Source organism: Pygocentrus nattereri, chromosome 2, assembly GCF_015220715.1.
Source record: "Pygocentrus nattereri isolate fPygNat1 chromosome 2, fPygNat1.pri, whole genome shotgun sequence".
Classification (NCBI taxonomy): domain Eukaryota; kingdom Metazoa; phylum Chordata; class Actinopteri; order Characiformes; family Serrasalmidae; genus Pygocentrus; species Pygocentrus nattereri.
Window position 1 is genome coordinate 17,938,692 of NC_051212.1, and position 15,435 is coordinate 17,954,126.

General features: G+C 39.1%; 1 protein-coding gene across 8 annotated transcripts in view; it reads left to right on the forward strand.

Annotated features, from left to right (window-relative positions):
* clcn3 (chloride channel 3) overlaps nucleotides 1–15,435 on the forward strand; it is a 53,497-nt gene that overhangs the window by 17,757 nt on the left and 20,305 nt on the right. For 6 of the 8 annotated variants that reach the window (XM_037546907.1, XM_037546906.1, XM_037546899.1 and 3 more), the window contains 2 exons: nucleotides 10,822–10,991; nucleotides 15,233–15,332. In XM_037546907.1, the coding sequence (XP_037402804.1) occupies nucleotides 10,822–10,991; nucleotides 15,233–15,332 (270 nt within the window). Of the gene's footprint in view, nucleotides 1–3,002; nucleotides 3,285–10,821; nucleotides 10,992–15,232; nucleotides 15,333–15,435 lie in introns of those variants that run through there. The other 2 variants (XM_037546904.1, XM_037546910.1) reach the window with 2 other exon arrangements.

Sequence of the window (15,435 nt, forward strand, 5' to 3'; positions counted from 1 at the left end):
CTCCCCATCATCTAAAGTTGTTGCAATCTGTTTCATTTTGGACAATATAAAATCATTGATTATTGATTGTTATTGTTGAATTCCTAGCTCCTTACAATCACCACTGGTATAATAGGTAAAATTCCATATTAGATGTGATGTGCTTTTTAGGGTTATAGATTTGTTTAAGAAATAATTTTGTGCACAGCTGCTTTATGTCAGCCCGTTCTTATGTTTTATTTTTTAAGATTTGAGCCACGTTCACAGGTTAATGACCATAATTGCTGTGTAATTTGAAAGCTGGTGTTCAAAGGATGGAGCACTGAGTGTCTCTGGTAATTGCGATGTCACAACAGATAAACAGTTCCTAGAGAAGGCTTGTCCAGACTCATCGCCTCTGTTCCTCAGTCCTCTGCTGAGAATTTAACAAGATTGTATTTCATCCATGTTTAAAGATGAGTGTTGTTTGAAGGAACAAGACAACAGGCACACCTTGCAGCTTTAAGTAACGTTGTGTCCCAACTCCAGTCTTGCTTGACTTAACCTTGTGTTTTCTCTTCATATCATTCACTGTTTGTAAAGCAGAGCTCAACAATTGAGTTTGTTAATCATTGTCAAAACACTGGCCTTTGTAATACTTAATACTGATAGTGTAGAAGGCTGCGGATTTTTTTTTATTGCGTGGTGTGAGAGTTCTGACCTTTCTCAGATGAAGACATTCTTCAAAAATTATGAATTCATTTGGTTAATTTGATTAAACAGGCCATTGATTATTCATGAGACCTCAAGAGTTCACCACTGTGTTTTAATATACTGAAAAGTATATTGAAATCACAACTAGACAGACTGAAATTGGACTGCAACGTAAACATAAGAACAAAAGATGTTCTATACCGAATAAATACACATGCAGTTATGTGCGGAAGTCAGAGACCACCCTTCATTTATTCATTAAAAAAAAAAGAAAAACACTATTAAATGCAGGTTCTTAATTTTTCTGTGCTGAGAAAAAAGTCAAAAACATACACAGATGGGCCTGAACATTTAAGACCACCTCCGTAATATTCATTGGTCCACTGCTTGCCACGAAAACCTCTGCAACCTACGCTACGAGACCTCTAAAAGTGCCCTGTGGTTTCTGCCGCCAAAGCATTAGCAGCAGATCTCAGTCCTGTAAGTTGCAAAGTAGAGCTGTCACAGATCGCACTTGATGTTCCAACACATCACACACATGCTCAAATGGATTGAGATCTGGATAAATTGGACGCCAGGGCAACATCTTGAAGTCTTCAAGTTCCTTTCTCTGTTCCCAAACAATGCATGCCACATGGCAAGGTACATTATCCAGCTGAAAGAGGCCACTACTGTGTGGAATACCACCATGACAAATGGATGTATTTCATCCACAACGAGGTGGCAAGTGTCAAATTTAAGTCCACATGAATTCCTGGACCCGGAGTTCCCCAGAAAAACATTGTCCAGAACATCACCCTCCATCCACTGGCTTATGTTCTTCCAACTGTACATCCTTGTTCCATCACTTCCCCAGATAAACACATACCTGGCCATCCACTGATGTAAAAGAAAACGCGATTCAGGATCAGGTAACCTTCCATTGCTCCAAGGTCCGGTTCAGGTGCTTGTGTGCCCATTGTAGGCACTTTCAACAGTAGACAGGGGTCACCATGGGTACTCTGAACGGTCTGTGGCTATGCAGCCCGATGCACAGTATGTTGTGATGCGTTCCTCTTGTAACCATCATTAAAAGTTTCTGTGACTTGTGCCAGAATAGCCCTTCTGTCTGTTTGGACCATCATTGCGCTAATGTATTGATGTGCCTTAGGCGCCCAACACTCTGTGGCCAGTTCATGGTTTGTCCCACCATTGCTGAGTAAGAGCACCCAACAAACTTTTCCATTTTGGAGACGCTCCACCCCAGTCATGCGGCCAAAACGATTTGACCCTTGTCAAAGTTGCTCAGTTTTCATGCCTGAGCATTTCACTTGCAAGAATTGACTGTTCACTTACTGTGTAATGACATCCCAGACCTTGACATGCACCACTGTTATGAGATCATCAGCATTTGTTGCCTCATCTTTGAGCACTCACAGTGGTTTGGCTCATTGGTGTATATTTAGCAGAAGATTACACAGAAACCAAGAACTAAATATATTATCATTTTTCAGTAGTTTGTGTTTTTGTCACTTTTTGCTTTTGTTACATTTTTTTTTTTTTCCTCTCAGTAGACTGGTTTCAGAGTTCAGTTTTAGAAGTTGGTTGGAAATTTATTTATTTATTTATTTATTTATTTATTTATATATATATATATATATATATATATATATATATATATATATATATATATATATATATATATATATATATATATATATATATATATATATATATATAAACTTCTCATGATCCAGGTAACCTCAAACACATTAAGCAATGTCTAGACTCTGGGTTGGGAAGTTCTGAGAACACCAGCAACTTTTATCTTTTTTTTTTTTTTTTAAAGATTTTTTAAACTGGATAATTTGTGCTCAAATGCTTTTTTACTAAAGATTAACTAAATAAAGGGTGATCTCTGACTTTAGCACGATACTATAGTGCCTATGCTACACATACTTAGACATGCGCTCAGTGCAGTGACAGTATGGTATTTTGTTCATAGCCCTATTCTCAGCTCCTTGAGCCAAATTATCTGTATTTACAGCAGGAAAAAAAACACTTGTGAAAGGCCTCCAAGGCTATAATTTGGATGACACTGGACTGACCAGGGCCTTTAATCTTCATGCCTGGCCACCCCTCCTTCTGGAAAAAATGAACTACTCTGTGCTAGAGCTGCCCTTGCACACCCCCCATGAATTGTTCCTGAATGGTTTGGCCCGGCTGTCGTCCATAGCAACCAGCTCTCCTTCGTATGGGTGACGTCATCTGCCTTCAGCTGTCAGCTGCTGAAAAGGAGAGTGGGAGGGAGGGGAAGAAAATAGTGTGAAAGAGCAAAGGGAAAGGGAGGGAGCAGGAACACACACACACACACACACACGCGCCCCAACCACATTCACTCACTCACTCACACACACACACACACACACACACTGCACACACTCGCTCCTATCCTCCTCACAGTGAATGTGACTGCGGCTGGTAAAGATGGCAGCCAGCCTTGATTAGAGCTGCAGAGCTGCTCTCGGTTGGCAGAGCGGTGACGGGCGGCATGGAGGAGGATTCGGCCGACCCGTACTTGCCCTACGACGGGGGAGGGGACACCATCCCCCTGCAGGAGATAAGCAGGCGAGGTACGCAGCACAGCTCTCTCACCCGGATTTCTTCTCCTCGGTGTAGAAGCGCCTTAGTGTCGTAGTTTTAGCTGTTACTGCTGAAGGGAAAATCCTGCATTAGCATTCACAGTCAACCCATGGGCCCTAATGCATGCAGGAGCAATGTGAACTATAGTCAAGCCTTTCACTGCTGTTTTTCTCTTAAATGATGATTAACCATGGCAGGCCTTTTATTTGGTATGTTCTGTGAAATGAATGATATGAACAATGAATCATATGAATTTGCAGTTTTAATAACGTAACTCATTATTCAAATTTTATTTGGGATTACTTAACCTGATAAGAGCTTGTTAACTGCCATTCTGGCTAAAAACAAGTCCCCAAAAATGGATATATTGGTGGTCTTGGGAGAAGAAAAAGGAAATTAGGGATGCACCACTATATGAAATTGTGAACAGATGCCAGTATCCAGCATTTTTCATGTACATGCTAATGTATAAGCATGTATAAATTGTGGAAATAGGGGCTACATTTTTCTGGATTCGAGTTATAGATAAATGTGTTGCATTTATTTCTATTGGGTTAAAAATGCATTAAAATGAGCAAAATCTAGACATTGTAGCACAGCATCCTAGTGTCACCTGAATGTTCTGCTCAATAAATACATCAAATATCATTCTGAAAAGTTGAAACACTTGTCGGACAATAATTTTTATATCCGTGTCCATCACAGCATTTAAAATGCTGCCAGAGTATTGGTCAGAAAAATGACATTCAGATTTTTCCCCCAGTTCGTTCAGCCCTGACTCTACTGCCATTGTAGCATTAAACATTCTGCTCATGTAAGATTGTTTCCCGTGACCATAAACAACACAGTATGATGGTGTTGTTTATGGTCACATCCTGAGTATGTGTTCATCTAGGGCAGGTGTATCAATGTGACCTGCATGTGCATGTAGGTCAAGTCTGTATATTCATGTCTGAAGCCCTTTTCTGTCTAAATGGGCAGTGCCACCTCCTTAGAGGTGAAGACCCTGTGTATGTGTGTACATGTGTGCATATCAGTGTTTGTATTCTTTGCAGGGTGTATGTTGAATCAGTGAAACGTTCTGCTGTGCTGGCATGCATTCATCATTCATCAGTGGTTCAACAGGAGATACTTGTTGCACAGCGATTTCTCATATCAGCACCTTGTCTCAGCTCAGAAATGAGCACTATAGCCTGTTGAGTTACATAAATTAAAGTGTCCTGCAATTTGAAACTCCGCCTCAGTATTTACAAGCAGGTCAACCTTGTGAAATGCGTTTTGTGACACAGCAAGTCAAAATGCAGTTGATGCAGCGTGCCATCATATCGAATGATTCGATTTTAAAACGATTTTCGGAAGATGACTTACTCGGTGGTGATGATCCCAAACCAGCTCTTTGCATCAAAGCTATAAACTGCATAATATAGTTGAAAAATTAGTGGAGGAATCATGAGTTGCATGCAGCTTTGGCTGTTTTTGAATTGCTTTGTGTAACTGTGAAAAAATTATGTTGCAGGCAAATCACAAAACACTAGTTTCATGAATATTTCTCTGTGTCAAGCCAGTGATTAGCCATGAGTAGGCCATGAAATTCTAGCTGCTTATTCGGGCAGATATATTAAAATATATCAATATTTGAGAATTCATCAGATTGCTTAAGAACTTGCACAGTCAGAAAAGAAAGATAATGTCTGTTTGAATGTTTAAAGCTGCTTCTTCAGCAGTTTCTAGCATATTTCAGGCCTGTTGGTGAGACACAGCACTCAGACCATGCAGTAAATAGAAGAAAATGATGATTTATTGGCTTTAATGAGTTGTGTAAATGTTCAGGAATAACTGTTAGCATGTGACAGCTCTTTAGTGACTCTGAACGAATGAGCAAAAAGGCAGAAATACGTTGCTTTACTCTCGGTCTACTTCAGATGCTAGACTTTTTCTGACAAGCCAGCACTCCAAATGCAAGCACTCTGTCAAATAGTATGTTCTGCTAATACAAATATGATGTAGTGAATAAGTTGCTGTTTTAGCTGCCTGGCAGTGACCTGCAGCCTCCCATGCTAGATGGAGACTTTCTTTGCCTCAACTCAGCACCTTCATCCATGCAGCAACTGATCATTTCACTGGTCTGGAGGACTTCATGAAGAAGTTGTTTTCAACAACATGTTTAAAAAAAAAAAAAAAAATGTGGAACTGTTTAGGCAACTGTCATGTGCCTCCAGGCTGGGAAGCACAAGTTTATAAAAACTGAGGAAGATAATTGTAATCAGCTCAAATAATTGCAGTCAGACTGTTATATAGTAATTATGGAGGGCCTACTACTGGCAACCACCAGGCTCCAGCGTAGAGTGAATGTGTTAAAAAGCCCATATCCTACCACTTTTCTTCTTGAGTTTCATTTTCATCCACTTACGACATTTGTCATTCATGTTTTATATGACCATATTCCAATCTCTTAGCATTAAACAGGCCTTTTTTCAGCATGCCTTTTAAAACTGATATATGTAAGTACAACCTGCCTGCTGTTTATTTCATTCAAAATGCAGTCCATGCTGAAACACTTCCACGTTTAGAACTTCAGTGAGAATGGGTGATGGTTTTCAGATTGGTTTTTGCAGAATGTTTTTTTTCTGTGTTGTGGACTGAGGAGTGATTTGTTACATTTTGAAACTTTGGCAATGTTTACATATAACATCAAACCTTTTCAATGAAAAAGGTCCGTATTAGTGCATGCAGTATTGAGGAAAATGTATTTTTCATTATATGGGCCCTTTCAGTCAACATGGGTCTTTTCTAATTTGTTGTCTAGCACACACACACCTCACAGACTAACTCATTCTATGATCATGCTGTACTGCAATTCAAAGCATGAAGCCAAGTGCAGTGAATTCAGTGTCAAATACAGAATAACTTTGGACAGTCTGATGCATCATGTTCCTCTGAATGACTGTGCATCATACCTGGGCTTAGCCTGTCTTACTTCATGAGGCTGAGTGTATTTCAATGCCTTCTTGTAAGGCTGTGTTGTGCAACCTTGCTGAGGCTGTAATCTGTGTTATGCTGGCAGAACAGAGGAGTGTGTGTGTGTGTGTGTGTGTGTGTGTGTTCACTCTGGCAATCACATGTCTCATGTGCTGAGAGGGCTCAGGAAGGTCAGTTTCCATTCGCTAGGCCAATTCTTAAAACCAGAGCATTTTAGAACAATATAACGTATGAAATAACAAGTATGTAGAGCAGAGCGATATTTCACAAAGCAGGATTTCTCAACATAACTGGATAATTTGTTATCATTAACCAGTAACAGCTGATTCACAGTCATGCGTGTGTTGAGTGAGTGAGAGAAAACAAGAAGTTTGTCTTTAAAATGAAATGATATGACAAATAGTGACTTACATGACCAGGAACATACAAACAGACTGACTTTTATAGCTAAAGTTACAGGGCTAACTGAGCAAGCTTGGTTTGTGAAATATGTGGTTTGTGAGGATTTTGTGCAGTCAGTAACTGAGCCACTTTCTTCTTGATCAGGTTGTCAGGTTGGTGGTATTTGTTTGGGGAGGGGTGTGGTGGTGGGATGTAAGCAAGAATCACCCCCAGGCTTGTTAGACTAACATACAAAATGTGTGTCAGTTGCAAGATTTTAAGTTGGATATCACTCACTCACTCACTCACTCACTCACTCACTCACTCACTCATCAGTACTGAAGGTCTATCCTTTTCTGTCTGCAGCACCTTTTTCGAGGTGATCCATATCTCTGTAATTTATCCAGTACTGTCAGTTTTATTGGGTTGAGTCAGGCTCACCGAGTCATCCTTTTCTGGTGTTGGACGTGGTTGAGGCAGACACACATCTATTCTGTTGCATCTGTATTGGGTTCTGATTAGCATCTTTGATCTGGAATAACAATACAGTCTGCAGCTTTTGGCTAAAATGTAGGAGTATAAAAGGTAGTGATGTCTGAGGTGCCAATCCAACTGCATTGGTTTTCAGATGGTAGAATCATTTATAATTGTGTAGTAGTAGTAGTAGTAGTAGTAGTAGTAGTAGTAGTAGTAGTAGTAGTAGTAGTAGTAGTAGTTACATTTTTGGCCAAAATAAAACTCTCAGACAATTTTCAAACAAGCAAAAAAAGGGCTTGGTGATCAGAATCTTCCAAACATATAAGTGACATTGATCTGATTTATTGCTGCGCTTTTTTTTTTTTTTTTTTTTTTTTTTTAAACCGATTAGTTTTATGTTGTAAGTAACATGAGGTTGGTTATTTAAATGGACAACTAGTTTTTCGTTTGAGTTTAAAATACCTGTTTGGCCCATTTAAAGAGCCAATATTTTTATTTATATTGTGACTTTGGCCAATAAAAATACTGGAAATATGCTAGAGTGGTTCATGTGTTCATTCAGTCTACGTAGTGTGAGCTTTAACTGAAAAAAGCTAATAAAAACCTGCCCTCTGCCAAATTAGTCATTAGGTACAATTTGAACCCATTGACCTCTGAAGTCATGGCCAAGTTCCCGGAATCCTCACAGCATAACATGATGGCATAATAGCAGAGAGAGAGAGAGAGAGATTGAGAGGCTACGCCCCGTTTTATAAATGCAAAGATCTGAAACCGTATTTAAGATAGATTAGGACGCCTTCCTACAGAATTGGTTTCTAAAGACTAGGAGTCGGATTATGACCAGTGTATCATGGCTTAAATATCTAGTTTATTTTAGATGTATGCTTGTTCCAGGGATTCTGGGAAGCTGCCCTAATTGACCAAAAAAGTGCTGATAAATAATTGTCAGGCTTTGTTTCTTATTGTTAGAGAAAACAATAGGAGAATTAAAATCTGTATTATAATAATGCAGTTAACTAATGAAGCACAGGCAGTCTATTGATTTTAATCACTGGTTTATTAAATTGAGTAAATTTTAACTGTGGAATTGAAGCAGCCCCGTGTGTAATGGTATAACAACTATGCTGCCTGAAGCAATGCATATGTATGCTGTTTTCATTACTTCTCATTTAAAACTGATAAATGCAGAAGAGCTCTGTTCTGTATTGTGCATCATTCAAAAAGCAGCCCAGGCGATTATGTATGGGGAGAGCTATACTACTGTAGGCGACGTAGGTGTGTGTGTGTGTGTGTGTGTGTGTGTGTGTGTGTGTGTGTGTGTATGTAAATGTGTTTTTGTGATGTCACAAAGTTCAATGAATTCCAGATAGTCATTTTGATGTTTTTTGCAGCAAAGTTTCCAAATATGGACTTGGGAGTGAGTGGAACTGTGGACAGTGAGTCCAGTTTCAAGTTTTAGGTTTAGTAATCGCAGGTATGGAGGACACAGAGTGACCGATCAGTCACATCAGCAGTTCAAGACACTACCAGTAATCATCAAACCCAAGACCAGAAACTAGATTGAGGGTCTGGAGTTAAAAACCTAGTGTGATTAAAATATGCTAACATAGCTAGCAACAAATGGAAGTTAGCATAGCAGTATTTGCATCATGCTAACCGGTGGCTGTTTTATTTATTATTAGTAACATTAGGCTTTTTAATTGTACAGATCTGTTTTTGTTTTATTCTCTCACGGTCACAAACAGAGCAAATGCATTTATGCACATCACGCTGATCAAAATGGCTGCTCTGTTTGGTCTGGCAGCAGAGCGGTGATGCTCAGCGTAGGCCTCAGGCCACTTCTGCTCTTTCTGCGTGTCATTTTGTGGATGTCTGTGTGGTTGAGGCAAGGCAACAGCAAGGCGACGCTCTCAGAATCTGTCTGAAAGAAGCAGCCTGCCTTGGCTGAAATACAGTGCACTCTTAGCCCATCTGTGCCAGGCTTTTATTGATTGCCTCTTTGCCTTTTCTAGACAAGACAGGACTACTGCAAATTGATGATCATCTTCAGTAATGAGCCGGGGGATGCTGCCTCGTGCTTAAATAGAGGATTTGATTTTTAGGTATTTGATTTCACATAGATTACGATATTAGAAGCATATGTGAGTGAGCGAGAGAGAGAGAGATGGAAAGATGGGGAATTACTCGGGTTTACACATGACGGTGCCACTTTCCTTTACCAGTACTACCCTTGAGTACTACTAAGCTTCAAAATTAGCTATTTTTGGACTTTCTATTTTAATAAATAAATAAATAAATAAATATAATCTCACACACATTTTCTAAGCTGCTTCTCCCTCAGGGTCACGGGGATATTATATATATGTGTGTATGTGTGTGTGTGTGTATGTATGTATGTGTGTATATATATATATATATATATATATATATATATATGTGTATAATATGTATATGTATATGTATATGTATGTGTGTATATATAAACGTGTGTGTGTGTGTGTGTGTGTGTGTGTGTATGTATAATTTTTAATTTTAACATTCTGGTGATTGTTGCATTAAGGTTAGGTTTGGGGTTAGGAGTAGATTTAATGGAACTTTTTTCACATACAACTTCAAGTTCAGTTGTATTTAATAGATAGACTGAGCGTCTACAAGCTTTATACAGTGAACCATCCAAATTATGACGTTTTTAATCAAGTTTATCTATAATGATTGCAAACAATGTCACTGCATGGTAATTTAATACTAAATGTTAAAACACTGGTTTTATTGGACTCTGGGTTGATTAAGGGCCAGGTTAGATCAGTTTCAGACAGAAATACTTTAACTCCAGGTTAGTTTCAGACTCAAAACATAGTGTGGTTCTGGGTCAATGTAAATTTGGACAGAATGTTGTCAAGCTCAGTTTAGATACAAATCCAAATAAGATGCTGAGTGTCTGGGACTCAATTAAATTAAATCAATAAAATTATTTGTTCATATTGGAGTTCAGACAAAAATTTCAGGCCCCTTTAAAGCCCTTAATGCAGCTGCATGGTGCAGGAGGACCTTGGCTCCTATGCCTGACCTGGAGAGCAGTGAGGCACTACAAAGCTGATTAGCTGATTACAGCAGGCGGGGCGGTTAGGTCTTCTGCAGCTACAGATGCTCTTGCCTCTGTTCTCCTCTCTCTGCAGAGCAAACCAACTCTCTTACCTTACCGAGTACCACAATAGGGGGAATGAGGGAGTGTTCTGGAGAGCTTAAAGTGTTGTTGAGCTCTTAATGACTCAAATGAGGCTCTTATTATCTTTAGTTGATTTTAACACTGTTTTAATCCAGGCACTTCATTAATGTGACTAAGAAATAATGAATCAAATAATACATCAAAGAATATTATACACACTGTATTCTAAAATTGGCACACTATAATATCTGTTGGTTTGATTTTATAATTCTAAAATCTTTTCCATTAGGCATGGCGTTTCTCAGAGGACATAGTTTGTCTTCCTGTCCTCCCCTTTCTCTTGTCATTTGCTCTAGTTTTTTTCTTTCTCTTCAGCCTTCCCTTTGTCCATTTATTATCTCATCCATCATCTTTATGGGAGTTTAATCTTCCTTCTTGCTCCATAAACTCTTCCCTCTAAATCCTCCCCTTTGGTCCTCTACTATTTTCCTCCCTTACTCATATCTCTCCTTCTGTTTTTGCAGGCTCTAACTACGCCATGTCTAATGGTGGGGGTGGAGCCGGAGGGGTGAGTAGCTCCACCCACCTGCTGGACCTATTGGAGGAGCCCATCCCTGGCGTAGGAACCTATGACGACTTCCACACTATTGACTGGGTCAGAGAGAAATGTAAAGACCGTGAACGTCACCGCAAGGTAATGACTAGCCCAGCTAAACTGACCACTAGGGATGTGCATGGGTACTTGAGTACTAGGTTAACAGTTCAAGGTGCCAATACTTAACTTAAATAGTGATTTCACTATTTTTCATTTTGTTGTGCATACAGACAAAAATATAGACAAACAATTAATTGAAATGCTGATTTTGAGTTATCAAGACAGTTAAACTTCAAGTTCACTCATATTTATGAGAATGTATACTACGCTTTACATACTTTGTATGTATGTACTAAGTGTGATATTATTAATAGGAAAATATACTATTAAGAATATGAGCACTTTGCCAAGGATGTGTTGTTAAGGTCGTGATGGCTCTGGTGCAGCTTTATCACTAAGGTAATGATGACCCTAGCTGATTTTAGCTTGGTTAAAAAACAGTGAAAGTACATTTCACTGACAAACTAACATATTGGCAGGTTGTCCACCTGTAAGAGTCCTTATTGTTATCAAACACTGTCAACAGACTATCCATTCATTAACCCACATATAATATATATTGTGGGGTGCCAGAGGCGAGCCAGGGACCACAGGAGGGGGGAAGTAGGTTAGCGGCTCATAGCTGCGCCGTTTATTGGCGTTAAGATCAAAAGAAAAGAAAAAAACAAAACAAAGGACAAAGCAGCAGGGGGGCGGAGGGTCCTGTGAGGAGTGCGGCAGGAGGGGAAGTCCCGGCGGCAGACACTGGGTGGCGCCTCGTGGACTCCCGGTTGCGGGCTCAGTCTGTGTAAGGAGTGCAGAAAGAAAGAGAGCACACCAGTTAACACCCATGGACTCTCGCACCAAGCTGCTCACCGGACTGAGGTTCCGAGGCTGTTTACACTGGTGTCGCTACAGCTGCGCTGATTATGCGCGGCCAGGCGTGGGTGGTTTCTCGCCCCGCCCCCTGGGTCACGTGGTTGCCTGCTGTCCAAAACAAAGTGCTGAAGGGGGCAGGCCACACACACACACACACACACACACACACACACACACACACAGATATCAAAAATTAGTCAAAGTGCACATTCCAAACAAACTCCAATACAGGCACATACTGTTACTGCTGAAAACCCTTTACAGGTTTGGGGCAATTGATCAGTACAATAGCTGTCCGAATTAATTCTATGTAAAGTCTAGAGATGAGCGTAGTGTGTAAATGTATCATTATGTTAATGACCACAAATATAAAGTTTTTACTATTGTTGCGTGAACTGTTTAAAATCATTACTACTACACATCAAAATCATGAATTGAGTATTCGTTATGCATCATAGAAGAAAATACTAAATGAAACTATGGATGTTGCTTTGGGTGTAATAAAGAAGTCGGTGTTAGTGCAACTGTAGCTATGCTAGCTAACAATATAATAGTACCACATATAAAATTTAATACAGTTTTTCAGTACAAAGACATGTTTTCAGATGTATACCTCTGTGAGCCATCCAGCGCCAGAGCATCAGCTGACTGTGTATCATATGTAAGTTTGCTACTGAGTCAGAAAAAATGTGCTGAAATATGTTGCTGTTCATGTGGTTTTATTTTGCGGTATGTAATTTAAAACGGTCACATCCTTTATATTGTGCTCTGAAAATGTGTAATAGTGAATGTCAGTGATGGAGAATTTTAAGTTGTTTGTTGAATGAACTGAACTGTATTATTTAAAATTAAATTGGCAGCAATCACAGACCAGCTATAATACACATTTTCTCTGGATTCTTCTGGATCGCCATCTGTTCATTCATCTGAAAGTTTCAGTACATTTAAGAGCATTTAACCTTCCTGACTCATTTGACTGTAGTATTTGAATGGCAGTTGTCTTTCCTCTCTCTGAGGAAATCGTGCTTATCAGGAGATATAGACTGTAGCCTTTACTCCAGCTGATATGTGGAGCACTGTGGCTTCACTGAGAGTTAGAAAGGAGAGGACTCACCTGCAGGAAATTCATAGAAAGGAAATGTCACAGGCAGTTTATTTGGGACTTTCCTGTGCAGTAGAATGAATGAGACATGCACTCACCTAAAATACTGCTAAAACTGAAAAAGAATGGTCAATAATGACACGGAGTTAAGTGGGTTTTTTATAATTAGATGATTAGAACGTGTACAGTGTAGATTGAAATGTTAAATATTTGGTCATATTCAATTAATAACGATTTCTTTACACTAAAGCATAAAGCATTAGCACCATTAATGTGTTTAATGAGTTTTCCAAGATTGACCCTTTGAGCTTTCTGTAGTGTAGGCTGAAGTCCAGCTGTTATGTCGTATGTTGCTATGACACAATCTGTGATTGTGGACCTCTCGCTCAAAGACAGCATTTAAAAGGCTTTTAAAGTGATGTGTTCATCATCTTCAGCACATTATGCTGGGGAATGTCTCAGGGGACACCTGTGGATAAATCAACAAGCAGCAAAGCAAAAGCAAAATGGTAGCAGCACATTTCCGCCCTTAAGAGCCTCCACTGTAACAAGAATCCACCAGCTGTATGAAAGAGAGTGAGAGGTGACTGTCCTGAAGAAGAAGCAGGGACTGCATTAGGGCTGCATGTTAAATATTGTATTTTTATTGTTAACGTGAGATGAGTTTCCACAATAAATGGCATCGCTAAGAGCTGTGATGGCAGAACAGATGAAATTACCTCATACGCCAAATGGACTTTATTACATTGCTGGCACAAACAGTTAGAAGTGCTTCTCTGTGCTGAGATTGAACCCTGCTGTACCACATGGTGCACAAGCAACCATTCAACTAAATGACCAGCTATAAAACACTCAAAAACCTTCAATCCTGATTGACAGGCCTGTAAAAACACCTCAAACATTAGGATTATTTGCATATCCAGTAATGACTTCTATCACAACAAACACATGTAGTAACTAAACAAAAATAGATTAATAAATGAACAAAAATATTACTTCTTGTGGGCCTATATAAAAATACATTTGTATTTGTTTTTGAAACATCTTTGGAGAAAGCTGTTGAGTTTTTTTTCTCAGCCTTCCAGAGCACAAAAAAGGGCTGAGGCAAGAAGCTGTTAGTACCTCTTTGTATTTCACAGGTAGTGAAAGGTGCTGTTCCAATTTCATATTTTGCTTTTTGTTTGAAGGAGAAGTTAATTAGATTTGATTATGCATCCAAAAAAGTCTGTACATGAGTCACACCCAGCCAGAGATACACGGTTTTAATAATTTATCACTTCTCATGTAGTCATTAATATATCTGACGGCTATGTGTCGAACATTGCGTTTTATGCCAATATCATACAGCCCTAAGTGTATGCATGATTTACATGATATATACACTCATTCGCTGGAAAATCCACCACTATTTATCTTGCTGGACAATGGTAATGAAAATTGGAAACGCATTGTCTATTGAACCCGTGATTTTTCATGTTCAAGTTCGTAGGAACTGCATTCACACGATAAAAATAATTGTATTGAAAATGTTTTATGTTTTTTTTTGTAAATGGTAAAAAAAATCTCTTTAATGTTAAATTTAGGGAAAATAAAACAAATGTGATTAATCATAGTTAACCACAAAAACAATGTGGTTAATTTGTTTTTTATTATTTTTAACCTTTAATAAACTTCCCCTAAATAATTAGAGGTGGCACAAATACCAGGTACCATTACTGGGGTGATTACGGGGGCATACCTGAAATGCTGGATTGTACATTGCATGGAAACAAAGAATAAATCTGTTCCAATTTTGTAACAAAACTCTCCTGAGACATCACACTCACTCACACTGTGTGATGTGATGATGTTAGCTGTCTAGTTCTTTCTGTGGGGTTTGAGTAGTTTCAGCATGATGGCCTACATTTAGATGATCTTACGTGAGGTGCCTCAACTAAAAATAGCTAATTTTATAAAGTTTAGTAGTTTTTGAAGAAGCCTCAACAGGTTCAATTATGTTGAAGACATCTGCATTATTAAAATGTGTTTTGGATTGTGAGAAGCAGAAACTGGAACCAACTTCTAAGACTGAACTTTAGAAGAGTGAAAAAATATCCCAGAACTGAAAGTGAGTCTCCTAAAAAAGAATGGAAACTGTAATAAAAGCAGACAGTGGGCACACTAAATTCTGAAAAATGAATTTTGTTTGGGTTTCTGTTTTTTCTTTTCTTTGTTTCCTGCTTGTTATTCTTGAAATGAATAATTTATTTGTGTGTGTGTGTGTGTGTGTGTGTGTGTGTGTGTGTGTGTGTGTGTGTGTGTGTGTGTGTGATTTGTGCAGATTAACAGTAAGAAGAAGGAATCCGCATGGGAGTTCACAAAGAGCCTGTACGATGCCTGGTCTGGGTGGCTGGTGGTGACTCTGACAGGACTGGCTTCAGGTAACACACACGAACACACAGAGCTGAAGCTCTCTGAGGATCAAGCTTGTGTTGGAAAACATGACGTAGACAGAAATATACCAGCAGCCTCCCTGTACAACAT